At 39.3% G+C, this 18,600-nt stretch overlaps 2 protein-coding genes across 2 annotated transcripts; one reads left to right on the forward strand and one right to left on the reverse strand.

The window, feature by feature from the left end:
* Positions 1–1,513, reverse strand: LOC128234486 (N66 matrix protein-like). The gene is made up of 2 exons (XM_052948742.1): positions 923–1,513; positions 1–39 (listed from the first exon to the last, which is right to left on the reverse strand). The coding sequence occupies exons 1-2, from the start codon at positions 1,511–1,513 to the stop codon at positions 1–3; spliced, it is 630 nt and encodes a 209-aa protein (XP_052804702.1).
* Positions 1,514–8,335: 6,822 nt separating this feature from the next.
* Positions 8,336–16,921, forward strand: LOC128234735 (uncharacterized). The gene is made up of 3 exons (XM_052949192.1): positions 8,336–10,342; positions 15,554–15,969; positions 16,615–16,921. Exon 1 carries the CDS (start codon positions 8,471–8,473, stop codon positions 9,962–9,964), a length of 1,494 nt encoding a protein of 497 aa, XP_052805152.1. The 5' UTR covers positions 8,336–8,470; the 3' UTR covers positions 9,965–10,342; positions 15,554–15,969; positions 16,615–16,921.
* The last annotated feature ends 1,679 nt before the right edge of the window (positions 16,922–18,600 follow it).

Consider the following 18,600-nt stretch of genomic DNA (forward strand, 5'->3'; position numbering starts at 1 on the left):
TCAGTGAACCTTACCAATGGCGATGTTTGAGTAGCGCAGCTTTTGTAGATTATGGACAATGAACATAATGTTGAAACATAGGCATACTATTTTGTGATATGTGCAATAAAAATGCTTCGCACGTTACTGACGCCCCTCGTGCGCAATCAAAAGTACATGACCTGATGAGAACACTCAAACTTACGACTTTAAAAGTTTATAGAAATAAGAAGTCTTACCAATGAAAAGAAATATTTGGCTATTTCGACACTCATTATACAGATTATGCCAGATACTTTATACAGAAATCATCTTTTCAATTTCATTCATTTTTACATGTATGTCGATATAATTTTGTCTTTATCAAGACCCCTTCTTATGAAAAACCCTGATCAACCTATCATCGACGATTCTCATGAACAGTATTTTTTTTCTAAAATTACGCAAAAACTTGGACTACTTTCAAAATCAACTTCTTTTCAGTTTATAAATTTTTGATTTATATGTACATTTACACGTAGTTGCTACTTGATTATCAAGTATCTATTCGTAGTTCTTAAAAGTTCTTAGTAACTCTCAGTACAGTGGCTTTAGCAGGAATGCTATAAATAGTTTGCTATGCGGTTACAGGCTTATGTACAAACGGACCCTTTTCACATGACTTGCCCTATGTCTTTTTTCTATGAGATTATATACTTTGTATCGCTAAATGAAACCAAGGGTAACAATCCATACATTCGAACCGGAGGTCACTCAAAAATATATGGAACAGACAATGTGTGACCGCCATACATATGATCAAAATTTTATTTGGTAGTTATCCGTTATTATCCGTAAGGATGTGACCGGGGCTGTATTATTTTGCTGTACCAACACAAAAAATGAAACTGATCTTTATAGAGTAACGTTTTGTTATATTTGATAATAAGTATATTTCCATGACCTGAAACACCGTTGTTTTGTCGACGAACCAGTCGAAATCCCCATCCACAATTGTATTTTCTATGTCCACAGTACCACCCATCATTGTATTTCCTATGTCCCCTGTACCACCCACAATTGTATTTCTTATGTCCCCTGTACCACCCACAATTGTATTTCCTATGTCCCCTGTACCACCCACAATTGTATTTCTTATGTCCCCTGTACCACCCACAATTGTATTTCCTATGTCCCCTGTACAATCCACAATTGTATTTCCTATGTCCCCTGTACCACCCACAATTGTATTTCCTATGTCCCCTGTACCACCCACAATTGTATTTCCTATGTCCCCTGTACCACCCACAATTGTATTTCCTATGTCCCCTGTACCACCCACAATTGTATTTCCTTTGTCCCCTGTACAATCCACAATTGTATTTCCTATGTCCCCTGTACCACCCACAATTGTATTTCCTTTGTCCCCTGTACCACCCACAATTGTATTTCCTATGTCCCCTGTACCGCCCACAATTGTATTTCCTATGTCCCCTGTACCACCCACAATTGTATTTCCTATGTCCCCTGTACCACCCACAATTGTATTTCCCATGTCCCCTGTACCATCCACAATTGTATTTCCTATGTCCCCTGTCAAATGTATTTCCTATGTCCCCTGTACCGCCCACAATTGTATTTCCTATGTCCCCTGTACCGCCCACAATTGTATTTCCTATGTCCACCTGTACCACCCACAATTGTATTTCCTATGTCCCTGTACCATCCACAATTGTATTTCCTATATCCCCTGTACCACCCACAATTGTATTTCCTATGTCCCCTGTACAACCCAGCATTGTATTCCCATTCCATCCTGATCAACATGTAACACTGGTAAGCTTTCAAAGTATGGTTTGATCACCGTTTAATGCTGCTCAAGATGTTATTTTCAACATTGAAATATGAACCATTGTGTCAATATGAAACGGGGTCAAAATTTAATGTTACAACAGCGTGTTATCTGTTAAATTACGAACACAATTTATACATAGTTTCTTTTCGTTTTAACTGTCACCTCAATAATTCTCTATAAAGATGGCATACTTACTTTATTTTATAAAATAATCGTGAAAGACATAATTATACATGTATTTAGTTATAAATAAATGATCATCATCCGAAATGCAATACACTACAAGCTACATGATAGCTACATGTATGCCTATCTCCACTCTAAGTATAATTTTCAGAATGTTTCATGACTGAAATACGTGTACATGTCATAACCTACGTACATGTATAGTATTTTCAAGACCGAAAATGGCTTAAGCCATACTAGGGTATAAGTCGGCCACATTAAGTGTAGAAAATACTTCGCTACTGAGGTGTCAAACGAGAAGGATGTATGATTAAATTTACAGATTTCAGAAAATACATGTAGTTGCCATCGAAATTAGTCAGTATTTGGTAAATCTTGTACAATGAATAAATTATATTTTCACATAAGTATTTCATTTAGAGAACACCAACGTCTCCACAAAATAACATGGATTTGCAAGCATATACATACATGTATTCGATTACTCGCGATGATCCGTAAAAATAGAAACAGGTCACCAATATCAAAAACGGGTATTTCCGCATATTTTGTAACCCCGTCAAGTTATCATTTATTATTAATACACGTTTATTGAATTGTTCATTTGACTTTGGAACTACCATCTTTGAGAATGTTTGTTGAAGGAATGTTAAAAACAAACGCATGAAAGGCATAACAACTTAGCTACACTCGTTGAGGATGGCTGGTACAAGTTCGTTATATCCAATGATTGAGAGCCAAGCTGACACTAAAGGCGACACATGCGCAGTGAATATAGAACAAGAAAGGGAGAGATTAATGGAAGATGATGTTGTTAACGACGAACATTTTACATGCGAGGATTCTCATAGAAACGCGGACCTCGAGGAGCATTTGGGGCTGATATTTAGAAGAAAACTGCACTTTCCCTACGAAGACAAGGAAGTTGTTTTTGTACAATCCACCGTGGAAGCCCTTGTTACGAAGATTGTCGTGGAACTGATAGCTAACAAAGAAAGATTGTTCGACAAATTCGGGGAACCAGATTTACATACAAGACTCGAACCTTGCCCGGACAGAATTCTACATGTTGGGAGTTTCTATGAAAGAACACGGAACCGATATCCCAATGAGTTTGACTTCGTGTACATTCCGTATCAAATTGTTGTCGATGAAAATACGAGGAATTCTTTTCTTAAGTTGAACGTTCCACAATTGCAGCAAATAATATCTGATCTCACCAAAAAGGGTGATTTACGTCACAGAGACGCGGAAATGGGGGAAATTACGTTTGAACGTTACGTCGCTCAGCATGGGCCTGCGTCAAACGTACGATTTCGGTATAATCGAAATCCCCGCAATCTGCGGAGTGGTCAGCATATTGACAAGGAAATAGATGTGGACCTCGTTCCAGGTATCCGAGTTATTGACAAAAACATGCACGAACATATTAAAAACATTTGCCCTATACCGGGATTTCAAAAGCAAATTCTAGCAACGTCACCGAACAAATATCTTTGGGTTCCGTTTTCCTTCACTGCGTTAAACGAAACCGAAGTATACTTCATGCGCCACGTGCTCTCTAAGAAGCACGTGAAGGCGTACCGGCTACTCAAGTACGTCATTAACGGTGACGGCGACGGAGACGACTTGGAGGCTGAATGCACTGACATGACCTTTCATATTAAGTGCTCAATTCCTTCATACGCAATCAAAACCGCCATGATTTGGCACCATTATGAGTGCTGCGACGACAGCCAAGACTTGGGTGACTGCTTAGTTCGAATTCTCGAGTGGTTTGAACGCAAATTTCAAAATCCAATCAAGAAGATAAAGGATAACTTTGAGAACTATCACGTAGACATAGTTGCGCCATCCAACAAAATTATAACGCTGGCGTACGGGACCCGGGACTTCATCAGGGATGGGGAGAGGAGCCTGAGGCAGGTAATCGACTACTGTAGAGAATACCGGATGAAGCGGCACGGGCACGACAGCGACATTGACTCGTTCTCCACCCGCATGGTGCTGTGTGTGGCGCGGTACGAGGTGGTGCACGGGCCTTGGTACCGGCGCTACCGACAGTCGCTCTGCCGCCCGTGTGGGGTTCCGGTCAGCGGCAAATTGTGTTATAACGTGATCGTTACCGTCTGTGTAATTACAATAATCATAGTCCTGGTGGTCGCCTTTAAACCTGAAGAAGATGAAAATTGAGTTATGTCCGGCATATCTAAATTAATAGTGTACTGTATATACTTTTGCTAATTAATCAGATTGAATGTAGATTTACTCCAATATTTATTTTAAAATCAGGCTCCAGTCTAGCATCAAGTGAACTTACCAGTGGCGATGTTTAGGTGACAGATTAGTGAACTTTGCCGGTGGCGATGTATGAGTGGCACGGTTAGTAAACCTTACCGGCGGCGATGTATGAATGACACTGTTAATGAACCTAACCGGCGGCAACGTATGAGTGAAACGAATAGTGAACCTTACTAATGGCGATGTATAAATGGAACGGTTAGTGAACCTTACCGATGGCGATGTATGAATGGAACGGTTAGTGAACCTTACCCATGGCGATGAATGAATGGAACGGTAAGTGAACCTTACCGGCGGCGATGTATGAGTGACACGGTTAGTTAACCTTACCGGTGGGGATGTATGAATGACACGGATAGTGGACATTGCCGGCGGCGATGTATGAATGACACGGTCAGTGAACCTTACCGATGTCGATGTTAGTGAACCTTATCGGTGGCGATGTATGAGTGTCACGGATAGTGAACCTTACCAGTGGCGATGTATGAATGGCACGGTTAGTGAACCTTACCAGTGGCGATGTATGAGTGGCACGGTTAGTGAACCTTACCAGTGGCGATGTATGAGTGGCACGGTTAGTGAACCTTACCGGTGACGATGTATGAGTGACACAGTTAGTGAACCTTACCGGCGGGCGGCGATGTATAAGTGACACTGTTAGTGAACCTTACCGGTGGCGATGTATGAATGGAACGGTCAGTGAACCTTATTGGCGGCGATGTATGAGTTGCATGGTCAGTGAACCTTACAAGTCGGGATGTATGAGTGGCACGGCTAGTGAACCTTACCTGCGGCGATGTATGAGTAACACGGTTAGTGAACCTTACCAGTGGGGATGTCTGAGTGACACGGGTTATTGTACATTAACAGTGGCGATGAATGAATGACACGGTAAGTGAACCTTACCGATGGCGATGACACGGTAAGCGATCCTTACCGGTGGCGATGTATGAGTGACACGGTCAGTGAACCATACCGGTGGCGATGTGTGAGTGACACGGTCAGTAAGCCTTACAAGTGGCGATGTATGAATTGCACGGTTAGTGAACCTTACCAAGGCGATGTTTGAGTGACACGGTTAGTTAACCTTACCAATGGGGATGTATGAGATGCATGGTTAGTTAACCTCACCAGTGGGGATGTATGAGCGGTAAGGTCAGTAAACATTACCAGTAGCTATGTATGAGTGGCACGGCTAGTGAACCTTACCAGTGGGGATGCCTGAGTGTCATAGTCAGTAAACTTTACCAGTAGCTATGAATGAGTAACACGGTTAGTGAACCTTACCAGTGGGGATGTATAAGTGACACAGTTAGTGAACTTTACCAGTGGGGATGTATGAGTGGCACAGTCAGTAAACTTTAACAGTTGCTATGTATGAATGGCACGGTTAGTAAACCTTAGCAGAAGCGATGTATGAGTGACACGGTCAGTGAACCTTACCAGTGGTGATGCCTGAGTGGCCCAGTCAGTGAACCTTACCAATGGCGATGTTTGAGTAGCGCAGCTTTTGTAGATTATGGACAATGAACATAATGTTGAAACATAGGCATACTTTTTTGTGATATGTGCAATAAAAATGCTTCGCACGTTACTGACGCCCCTCGTGCGCAATCAAAAGTACATGACCTGATGAGAACACTCGAACTTACGACTTTAAAAGTTTATAGAAATAAGAAGTCTTACCAATGAAAAGAAATATTTGGCTATTTCGACACTCATTATACAGATTATGCCAGATACTTTATACAGAAATCATCTTTTCAATTTCATTCATTTTTACATGTATGTCGATATAATTTTGTCTTTATCAAGACCCCTTCTCTATGAAAAACCCTGATCAACCTATCATCGACGATTCTCATGAACAGTATTTTTTTTTCTAAAATTACGCAAAAACTTGGACTACTTTCAAAATCAACTTCTTTTCAGTTTATAAATTTTTGATTTATATGTACATTTACACGTAGTTGCTACTTGATTATCAAGTATCTATTCGTAGTTCTTAAAAGTTCTTAGTAACTCTCAGTACAGTGGCTTTAGCAGGAATGCTATAAATAGTTTGCTATGCGGTTACAGGCTTATGTACAAACGGACCCTTTTCACATGACTTGCCCTATGTCTTTTTTCTATGAGATTATATACTTTGTATCGCTAAATGAAACCAAGGGTAACAATCCATACATTCGAACCGGAGGTCACTCAAAAATATATGGAACAGACAATGTGTGACCGCCATACATATGATCAAAATTTTATTTGGTAGTTATCCGTTATTATCCGTTAGGATGTGACCGGGGCTGTATTATTTTGCTGTACCAACACAAAAAATGAAACTGATCTTTATAGAGTAACGTTTTGTTATATTTGATAATAAGTATATTTCCATGACCTGAAACACCGTTGTTTTGTCGACGAACCAGTCGAAATCCCCATCCACAATTGTATTTTCTATGTCCACAGTACCACCCATCATTGTATTTCCTATGTCCCCTGTACCACCCACAATTGTATTTCTTATGTCCCCTGTACCACCCACAATTGTATTTCCTATGTCCCCTGTACAATCCACAATTGTATTTCCTATGTCCCCTGTACCACCCACAATTGTATTTCCTATGTCCCCTGTACCACCCACAATTGTATTTCCTATGTCCCCTGTACCACCCACAATTGTATTTCTTATGTCCCCTGTACCACCCACAATTGTATTTCCTATGTCCCCTGAACCACCCACAATTGTATTTCCTATGTCCCCTGTACCACCCACAATTGTATTTCCTTTGTCCCCTGTACAATCCACAATTGTATTTCCTATGTCCCCTGTACCACCCACAATTGTATTTCCTTTGTCCCCTGTACCACCCACAATTGTATTTCCTATGTCCCCTGTACCGCCCACAATTGTATTTCCTATGTCCCCTGTACCACCCACAATTGTATTTCCTATGTCCCCTGTACCACCCACAATTGTATTTCCTATGTCCCCTGTACCATCCACAATTGTATTTCCTATGTCCCCTGTCAAATGTATTTCCTATGTCCCCTGTACCGCCCACAATTGTATTTCCTATGTCCCCTGTACCGCCCACAATTGTATTTCCTATGTCCACCTGTACCACCCACAATTGTATTTCCTATGTCCACCTGTACCATCCACAATTGTATTTCCTATGTCCCCTGTACCATCCACAATTGTATTTCCTATGTCCCCTGTACAACCCAGCATTGTATTCCCATTCCATCCTGATCAACATGTTACACTGGTAAGCTTTCAAAGTATGGTTTGATCACCGTTTAATGCTGCTCAAGATGTTATTTTCAACATTGAAATATGAACCATTGTGTCAATATGAAACGGGGTCAAAATTTAATGTTACAACAGCGTGTTATCTGTTAAATTACGAACACAATTTATACATAGTTTCTTTTCGTTTTAACTGTCACCTCAATAATTCTCTATAAAGATGGCATACTTACTTTATTTTATAAAATAATCGTGAAAGACATAATTATACATGTATTTAGTTATAAATAAATGATCATCATCCGAAATGCAATACACTACAAGCTACATGATAGCTACATGTATGCCTATCTCCACTCTAAGTATAATTTTCAGAATGTTTCATGACTGAAATACGTGTACATGTCATAACCTACGTACATGTATAGTATTTTCAAGACCGAAAATGGCTTAAGCCATACTAGGGTATAAGTCGGCCACATTAAGTGTACAAAATACTTCGCTACTGAGGTGTCAAACGAGAAGGATGTATGATTAAATTTACAGATTTCAGAAAATAAATGTAGTTGCCATCGAAATTAGTCAGTATTTGGTAAATCTTGTACAATGAATAAATCATATTTTCACATAAGTATTTCATTTAGAGAACACCAACGTCTCCACAAAATAACATGGATTTGCAAGCATATACATACATGTATTCGATTACTCGCGATGATCCGTAAAAATAGAAACAGGTCACCAATATCAAAAACGGGTATTTCCGCATATTTTGTAACCCCGTCAAGTTATCATTTATTATTAATACACGTTTATTGATTTGTTCATTTGACTTTGGAACTACCATCTTTGAGAATGTTTGTTGAAGGAATGTTAAAAACAAACGCATGAAAGGCATAACAACTTAGCTACACTCGTTGAGGATGGCTGGTACAAGTTCGTTATATCCAATGATTGAGAGCCAACCTGACACTAAAGGCGACACATGCGCAGTGAATATAGAACAAGAAAGGGAGAGATTAATGGAAGATGATGTTGTTAACGACGAACATTTTACACGCGAGGATTCTCATAGAAACGCGGACCTCGAGGAGCATTTGGAGCTGATATTTAGAAGAAAACTGCACTTTCCCTACGAAGACAAGGAAGTTGTTTTTGTACAATCCACCGTGGAAGCCCTGGTTACGAAGATTGTCGTGGAACTGATAGCTAACAAAGAAAGATTGTTCGACAAATTCGGGGAAACAGATTTACATACAAGACTCGAACCTTGCCCGGACAGAATTCTACATGTTGGGAGTTTCTATGAAAGAACACGGAACCGATATCCCAATGAGTTTGACTTCGTGTACATTCCGTATCAAATTGTTGTCGATGAAAATACGAGGAATTCTTTTCTTAAGTTGAACGTTCCACAATTGCAGCAAATAATATCTGATCTCACCAAAAAGGGTGATTTACGTCACAGAGACGCGGAAATGGGGGAAATTACGTTTGAACGTTACGTCGCTCAGCATGGGCCTGCGTCAAACGTACGATTTCGGTATAATCGAAATCCCCGCAATCTGCGGAGTGGTCAGCATATTGACAAGGAAATAGATGTGGACCTTGTTCCGGGTATCCGAGTTATTGACAAAAACATGCACGGACATATTAAAAACATTTGCCCTATACCGGGATTTCAAAAGCAAATTCTAGCAACGTCACCGAACAAATATCTTTGGGTTCCGTTTTCCTTCACTGCGTTAAACGAAACCGAAGTATACTTCATGCGCCACGTGCTCTCCAAGAAGCACGTGAAGGCGTACCGGCTACTCAAGTACGTCATTAACGGTGACGGCGACGGCGACGACTTGGAGGCTGAATGCACTGACATGACCTTTCATATTAAGTGCTCAATTCCTTCATACGCAATCAAAACCGCCATGATTTGGCACCATTATGAGTGCTGCGACGACAGCCAAGACTTGGGTGACTGCTTAGTTCGAATTCTCGAGTGGTTTGAACGCAAATTTCAAAATCCAATCAAGAAGATAAAGGATAACTTTGAGAACTATCACGTAGACATAGTTGCGCCATCCAACAAAATTATAACGCTGGCGTACGGGACCCGGGACTTCATCAGGGATGGGGAGAGGAGCCTGAGGCAGGTAATCGACTACTGTAGAGAATACCGGATGAAGCGGCACGGGCACGACAGCGACATTGACTCGTTCTCCACCCGCATGGTGCTGTGTGTGGCGCGGTACGAGGTGGTGCACGGGCCTTGGTACCGGCGCTACCGGCAGTCGCTCTGCCGCCCATGTGGGGTTCCGGTCAGCGGCAAATTGTGTTATAACGTGATCGTTACCGTCTGTGTAATTACAATAATCATAGTCCTGGTGGTCGCCTTTAAACCTGAAGAAGATGAAATTTGAGTTTTGTTAGACATATCTAAACTAATAGTGTACAGTATATACTTTTAATCAGAATAAATGTAGATTTATTCCCATGTTCATTTTAAAATCAGGCTGCAGTCTACCATAAAGTGACCTTACCAGAAGCGATGTTTAGGTGACACGGTGAGTGAACTTTGCCGGTGGTGATGTATGAGTGACACGGTTAGTGAACTTTGCCGGTGGTGATGTATGAGTATCACGGTTAGTGAACTTTGCCGGTGGCGATGTATGAGTAGCATGGTTAGTGAACCTTACCAATGGCTATGTATGAGTGACACGGTTAGTGAACTTTGCCGGTGGTGATGTATGAGTAGCAGGGTTAGTGAACCTTACCAGTGGCTATGTATGAGTGACAAGGTTAGTAAACATTACAAGTGGCGATGTATGAGTGACAAGGTTAGTGAACATTACAAGTGGCGATGTATGAGTGACAAGGTTAGTGAACATTACAAGTGGCGATGTATGAGTGACACGGTTAGTGAACATTACAAGTGGTGATGTATGAGTGACAAGGTTAGTGAACATTACAAGTGGCGATGTATGAGTGACAAGGTTAGTGAACATTACAAGTGGTGATGTATGAGTGACAAGGTTAGTAAACATTACAAGTGGCGATGTATGAGTGACAAGGTTAGTAAACATTACAAGTGGCGATGTATGAGTGACAAGGTTAGTGAACATTACAAGTGGCGATGTATGAGTGACACGGTTAGTGAACTTTGCCGGTGGTGATGTATGAATGACACGGTTAGTGAACCTTACCAGTGGTGATGTCTGAGTGGCATGGTTAGTGAACCTTACCAGTGGTGATGTATGAGTGACACGGTTAGTGAACTTTGCCGGTGGTGATGTATGAATGACACGGTTAGTGAACCTTACCAGTGGCGATGTATGAGTGGCATGGTTAGTGAACCTTACCAGTGGTGATGTATGAATGGCATGGTTAGTGAACCTTACCGGTGGCGATGTATGAATGGCATGGTTAGTGAACCTTACCAGTGGTGATGTATGAATGACACGGTTAGTGAACCTTACTAGTGGTGATGTCTGAGTGGCATGGTTAGTGAACCTTACCAGTGGTGATGTATGAATGGCATGGTTAGTGAACCTTACCAGTGGGGATGTATGAATGGCATGGTTAGTGAACCTTACCAGTGGTGATGTATGAGTGGCATGGTTAGTGAACCTTACCAGTGGTGATGTATGAATGGCATGGTTAGTGAACCTTACCAGTGGGGATGTATGAATGGCATGGTTAGTGAACCTTACCAGTGGTGATGTATGAGTGGCATGGTTAGTGAACCTTACCAGTGGGGATGTATGAATGGCATGGTTAGTGAACCTTACCAGTGGGGATGTATGAGTGGCACGGTTAGTGAACCTTACCAGTGGGGATGTATGAGTGGCACGGTTAGTGAACCTTACCAGTGGGAATATATGAGTGGCATTGTTAGGGAGCCTTACCAGTGGGGATGTCTGAGTGGCATGGTTAGTGAACCTTACCAGTGGGGATGTATGAGTGGCATGGTTAGTGAACCTTACCAGTGGGGATGTATGAGTGGCATGGTTAGTGAACCTTACCAGTGGGGATGTATGAGTGACACGGTTAGTGAACTTTACCAGTGGCGATGTATGAGTGACAGGGTTAGTGATCATTACTAGTGGCGATGTATGAGTGACAGGGTTAGTGAACATTACCTATGGCGATGTATGAGTGACAGAGTTAATGAACATTACTAGTGGCGATGTATGAGTGACAGGGTTAGTGAACCTTACCAGTGGGGATGTATGAGTGGCACGGTTAGTGAACCTTACCGGTGGCGGATGTATGAGTGACACGGTCAGTGAACCTTACCGGTGGCGGATGTATGAGTAGCAGGGTTAGTGAACATTACCAGTAGCGATGTATGAGTAGCAGGGTTAGTGAACATTACTAGTGGTGATGTTTGAGTGACACGGTTAGTGAACATTACTAGTGGTAATGTATGAGTGACACGGTTAGTGAACATTACTAGTGTATGAGTGACACGGTTAGTGAACCTTACCAGTGGCGATGTATGAGTGACACGGTTAGTGAACCTTACCAGTGGGGATGTATGAGTGACACGGTTAGTGAACATTACTAGTGGTAATGTATGAGTGACACGGTTAGTGAACATTACTAGTGTATGAGTGACACGGTTAGTGAACCTTACCAGTGGCGATGTATGAGTGACACGGTTAGTGAACCTTACCAGTGGCGATGTATGAGTGACACGGTTAGTGAACCTTACCAGTGGCGATGTATGAGTGACACGGTTAGTGAACCTTACCAGTGGGGATGTATGAGTGACACGGGTTAGTGTACATTACCGGTGGCACTAGCGTTAGACAAGAGAAAGACTAAGTAAAGGCAAGGGGCTGACCAGATAACACTTCTTCGTTCTATAATAACCATAAATAATTACCATTTTTTAGAGATAAGGGACAATTTAGTGCGTAATTGTACTGCTGTGAAATTATTATTAATAAGATATAGAAGTTATTTTTCAGGTTTGATTTAAATTAGTATAAACCAAAATATGTGTTTAAGAATCTTTGGACATTTGAGGGTTTTCTAAGCATTACATGTTATACACAATCGTTCACATCTCATGTTTAAGTCCATAATCCAATCATTTGTTTTACTGTTGAATCAATTCCGTGTAGTATAATTATACGCATCAAATATTATTCATGGCATTTTATCGCAATAATCCGAGTTCATTACTGATCTTTCCATCCCCATTCTTTGAATCAGTTTACTGTGATAATTTCAAATTATTAAATCACCTTCGAGTGCTATGGTACTAAAGTATGAATAAAGGCAATGGCTCTGTGATATAATTATGTAAATGTGTAATGTTTTGTATCTGAATTACAAAAACAATCTTCATGATTGTTCAGAATTTACGTTTTTTAAACTTAAATGCAACCCTTCATGTTCGGAACTGTCCTTCTTCGCTGTAGTACTGATACTTATGTGCGGACAATATTTTCATTTCTCGTTGGTTTCATGCTTTAATTATATCATTTGAAAACTTAAATTAGTGCCAGGGCACTAAAACATTTTCATTTTTTAAATTTATATCATGTTCTGTATATTTAAAGTATAAATTGTTATTGCTCCAATGCCGACATATTTCATTAACGTCATAAATAGTGTGTTTGCCTAGAGATTAAAGCGTAGTACTACTATCAACAAGAATGTTATCTGGGTTTTTTATCATTGATTTAAAAACATTTCTTGCTGTCACATTATTTAAAATGTTGTTTTGCATTCAATTATTCCTATTTTTAAATGTTGGCTTACAAAAAAAAAAAAATTACTAGAAATTAGCAGTAGTCAAATTTGACATGCAATGACTGGTAGATACCCGTTGTCTCTATTGCATTGCCCGGTAAGATTGACATTACATCATTAATTGATCGATGAATGGTAAAACAGTGATATTAAATCCATGAACTAAACACGTCCATGCATTTTTTTTATGAAAAACACTTTCGATTAGTCTTTCATACATAAATGCACCCAAAACTAGCTCAATCTGATAGTCTGTGTCAGGTTTTCCAGTTTCACTGCCTGTCACCCAAGTGCCTGTGCGTCTTTATTATCTAAGGCGTTTTGGCCCCAAAAGCCTTTCTTTGAGGTTTTTCAACTGAACCTGGACTCAAATGGCATTCTAAGCATCAAATGGGGCAGTTCTACACATCTTTGAACACATTTCAAGTTCTCGCAGTCAAATTGTCACCAAATTTGGACATGTTCAGTGCTCTTAATATTGCAGACGACTCAATTTAAAAAACAAAATAGGCGAAAGTTGTGAAAACCAGGAAATAGCATATTATGATCAACCGGACAAGATAAATGCATTTAATTGTGAAAATTTGCCAGAAATAGTGAAATGCAATACATTTCTTGCCAAAAATGACACTTTTTAAACAAAGCAGTTTAGTCCCTTTTAGGTTACACACCACCATTGTCATTTCCTCTATAATTCAATGTGAAATGATTATTTTTAGACAACATTTAAAGGCATTTCGAGCGAATGCAGACTATGATAAACATATATATTCTTAAAGTACACGCTTTAAATTACCCTTTAAGCCAATAAAAAAGGGGTGTCAATTTATTCCTAAGAAAAATCTCTCCACTTGAAAAACAAACTCTAAAAATTGCACAGTCCGCCATGACAGTTCTTCCAAAATGACCTTTCAACTATAGGGTAGCAGTTTATGCTTAAATCTCTATTCTTAATGATTAATCAATCAATAATAGATACTCAAGGTATAACAGTTTCAGGAATAATGATATTTTTATTTACAGTGTATTGAGCATGTGAAAACATGTCTATCAGTCATAAAAAACATTATTTTTTTATTGAGAATATTCCACACAAAGTACATATGATGCAATGGTGACGTCATACCTGAAGACGATTCTGACTGGAGCAGAAAAATATCAATACTGGCTTATCTGATAATACAAGATTTAAACTATATTTCAAGACAGTCCTACGAACTTTTGAGCATCGACGTGCCGTCGTGGGACGAAATTGGACATGCACCTTTTTGTTCAACGACTTTTTGTGGTATATATGTCTTATGGCTGTCGTCAGTTTGTCCTACGATAGTCGTGTGACAGTCTTGTGACTATCGTGCGATAAATATCATGTCGTGGGTACCAGAAGATCTTGTTTAGTCAAATAATCTAAAGACTGTCTTACTACTGTAAACCGACTGTCGGAATGCATTTGCAAAATTGTCTCAAAAATATTTCGGAAAAGGCTAGTGTGTGTATACCAAGTGATAAATCGCGTCATAAATGCTACGTCGGAAGGCAATATTTTTATTTGAAAAAATAATTTAAACAAAGATTACTTCACTATTTCTTCACCATTTTAAATGAAACAAAGCGCAGTCTACGCCGCTTATGGAGCCCCACCTTCGGTCTTTACCAGAATTTGATTGCGAGTTTAGTTTCTTAAAACACTTCGACAAACCTTTTCACGTTACGGCCGTCTGACGGAGCACTGTCAAAACGTTATTTGGAAACAGATTTGTCGAAGTGTTTGATGAAAATAATGACCTCATCAAATTTCGGAAATAAAACAAATGCAGGGCTCTTTAAGCGGAATAGACTGCCCTTTGTTTCATTTAGAATGGTGTTGTGAATGAAAAGTTATCTTTGATTTAAGTCTTCATTTTAAGTAAATGTTTGCCTTCCGATGTAGCATATATGACATAATTTATCACTCGGTATACACACACTGTAGCACAACATTGCAAGTCTGTTCTACAGTAGCCATGTATTAGTTTTGCAACATAGTTTCGTGTCGTGGGTGTTATAAATATAAAGCTAGGCGAATGAACGCTTGGGCAAAAATGTCTGTTGTAGCCGAGAGAGCTATTCCAACTGAACACATCAGTCATAGTTACCACCTTTCTCTTGTTCTTTATCTTCTTTGTTCTTTCCTTTTTTTTTGGGGGGGGGGGGGGGAGGGGGGCAAAAATTTATATAAAATAAAATAATAAATGTCAAATTTTCAGGCAGAACTTCGATGCTACTGACCGGAAAATCTAGACGGTAATGGGCAGGCAACAGAACGGGCCTCGTTATATGGTCGAAAGACGGTCCTACGGGTGACACACGACTGTTGTGAGAAACGCGCATCCGACGAGTGAGCCAGCGTATCAGCATGAATCAGCCCCCGACAACTGTCGATTGCCCCAAAGCTGTCGCACAACTCGACACACTCACAAAAATTATATCCACGACATATCTTTTTTTCTGTCATCGCCAAACTATCTTCAGTGTGTCGTAGCGCTTGTGAACACTTGAAATAGATTTCGAGCATGTTTCAAGATCTTGCCACGACAAATATCACCGGGGATGAGCAAAAAAAGTCACGTGACCACAAATGCAAACGTCAGTAGTATTTTGGCTCGATTGATCGTCAATCAAGGTAAGTTTCTTATCGATATTTTTGTTATACGCGAGAGTTCGTTCAAATGACATAGCGCAAAAAAGAATGCATTGTTTTGTCTTTCGATCGGTGTATTGGTCACCTTTTATGTCTGCATAGTTTCCGAGAACACTTCGATACAAATTGTGTCCATAAATGCAAACGCACGTAGGTAGTGTTAAAATGTCACATATTTTGATAAATTGCCACATTTAATTCAAATGTTTGTTTTTCTGTTGTTCAATAATTGTTTTTAATTGCTTTATGAATACTTTGTGCGATGCAATATGTACAAAAATGCATTTTCTGAAGTATTTCAAATTTGGCAAACGTACGTAGTCTACCTAAAATGGCAAACGCACGTAGGCATCTTATAATAAGGAGCAAACGAATATTTCGTTAGCCTTTAATTGAAGATATTTATCCGCTTTAATATTAACTATCCATCATAATGAAAGTTATATAAATTTTTGATACGTAACAAACATTGACACGATATTATGCGGGAGTGTTGCGGGAAATATGAGTTCTCGAACAAACTCTCATCCGGTCATACTGGTGGTATACAGACTTATCTAACTTAACAATGCGTGTTAAATGTTTATTTCGAACATTTAGAACAACTGTTGTAATGTCACATTTCAGGAACCACACGTTTGATACAAAGAGTCGGAGTACAGTACAGTACGGGACTGTTTTGATAAACAGAAATGCATTACAGAAGGGTGTGTGCTGGGAGCGGTCCAGACGTTACGATTCTAAGATGCTTGTAACAGATCGCATGGGGATAAACATTTAATTTGAACATAATTTAAACATCTTTAATGAACCTTTTATTTAACCATTCTTCATGTTGTGATGATAATACTGTCATGATAATTGTTAATGACAGATATTGTGATAATGATAACCATAAAATGAATTGCGATGATACAATGACAATGTATGCTCTACCCGGAACAATGTTTGTATCACTGAAAATACTCGTTAAACTGTATGTATAAGTGCTGTTTTACAGAAATAAAGACATTATGATGGAAATATTCTTCATTTATTCTATAACTGTATATCTTAGATTAGTTTTATACATTGAATAAATTGATTGACAATAAAAGCGATCACAGATAATCAGATAAAATCAAAGATAAGTAATCAAATAACATAACGATTAATTAATAAACAATACGTGTGTTATGATCTACCTGAGATTCTACTTTCTTCCACATCAGATAAGTTGACCTAAAAATTTGGCAAGGGCCAAGATAAAACAAGTACCAGTATGGAATTTATTTTTTTAATCGTCATCACACAATTACCTCCCTTGTAGACGACTGTCGTCTATAGCATCATGGAAACATTGTCTCGTGGCAATTTTAAAAATCAAAATTGATTATTTCTCGCTTCAAATGGAGCAATAGAAAAGTTTTCGCGCTCCATTCAAGAAATAACGCTGTCTTCTTTTAAGAACTATAAATATTTAATCATAACATAAACATAATCCGAATCACTGCACGCATATCCATAACAACCACGAATTATTACAAATCTATACGCGCATTATATTCTCTACGCACAAAAGATTTCCAGGTTTTTCCAGGATCATCGCCGCTCGTGTAAGATAGGTTCATCCCACCCCTCTCGCAGGGTGTTTTGCGGAAACACGGTAAACCCCGCTTCCGCAATACACTCTATGTTCGGGTTGGGATGAACCTTGCACTCTCGGCCATGAAAGATACTTATTATCTAAAATTTGATGTTTTATTTGGTGTGTTTAATAACTTTTGCTTGCACAATCTACTTCTATGCCGATAACATTTCCCACATTCAGCGCACTGGTATGATTTCTCGCCAGTATGGCCGTCCATATGAGCCTTCAGGTCTATTTCTCCTTCATTGAAATCCCACACATGTCGCACGTATAACATGTCGTGCCATCTTCTCCTCGCCAATGCCTGTTCAGGTACGTATGTGTGGTGACCTCCTGCATGCATTTCGGGCACAGGAACTGCTTATTGGATCCATGTGTGGTGCACCTGTATAAATACATGTATGCCTTTAAAGGTATGCAATTAAAATACTTTAATTGCAATATTTTGGTAAACTTTAATAAAAACGCCTGAGCTTGTGACTAGTAGATAATTGCTTAATTATAGAATAATATAGAATAAAACAAGAATAATATAAGCATTTTTTAATACTAGAATACACTTACATATGGCGCGTCAAGCTCTCCGTTGTGTATAACTGTTTCTAACAGCGTGTAAATGCTTTTACACCTTCATTGCGGCGCTCATGCAATTTCAGCCCCCATGTCGTTTTCAACGCATTCCCACAAACGTGGCAAACAAATGACATCACTGAAACAGACACTGTCATTCATTTATTAAGCGCCACTTGATTTACTTCGCAAAATATATTACACAAATTGTAGTTTGTTAAAAGAATATCATCTGTAAAAGCATTTTCATAAAAATACGTCTCGCGCAAACAAACGCTTATTAAAATTTTAAAAGATGGCTTATCTAGCTAAGTAAAACGACATAAAGCGTTTCACTTTCCCTTATGCATATGACCGTAAGCATTATGATCATAATAATAATTAAATATAAATTCAAAAATCTTACAGCAATA

This window comes from Mya arenaria, chromosome 5, assembly GCF_026914265.1.
Source record: "Mya arenaria isolate MELC-2E11 chromosome 5, ASM2691426v1".
In the NCBI taxonomy this organism is placed as follows: domain Eukaryota; kingdom Metazoa; phylum Mollusca; class Bivalvia; order Myida; family Myidae; genus Mya; species Mya arenaria.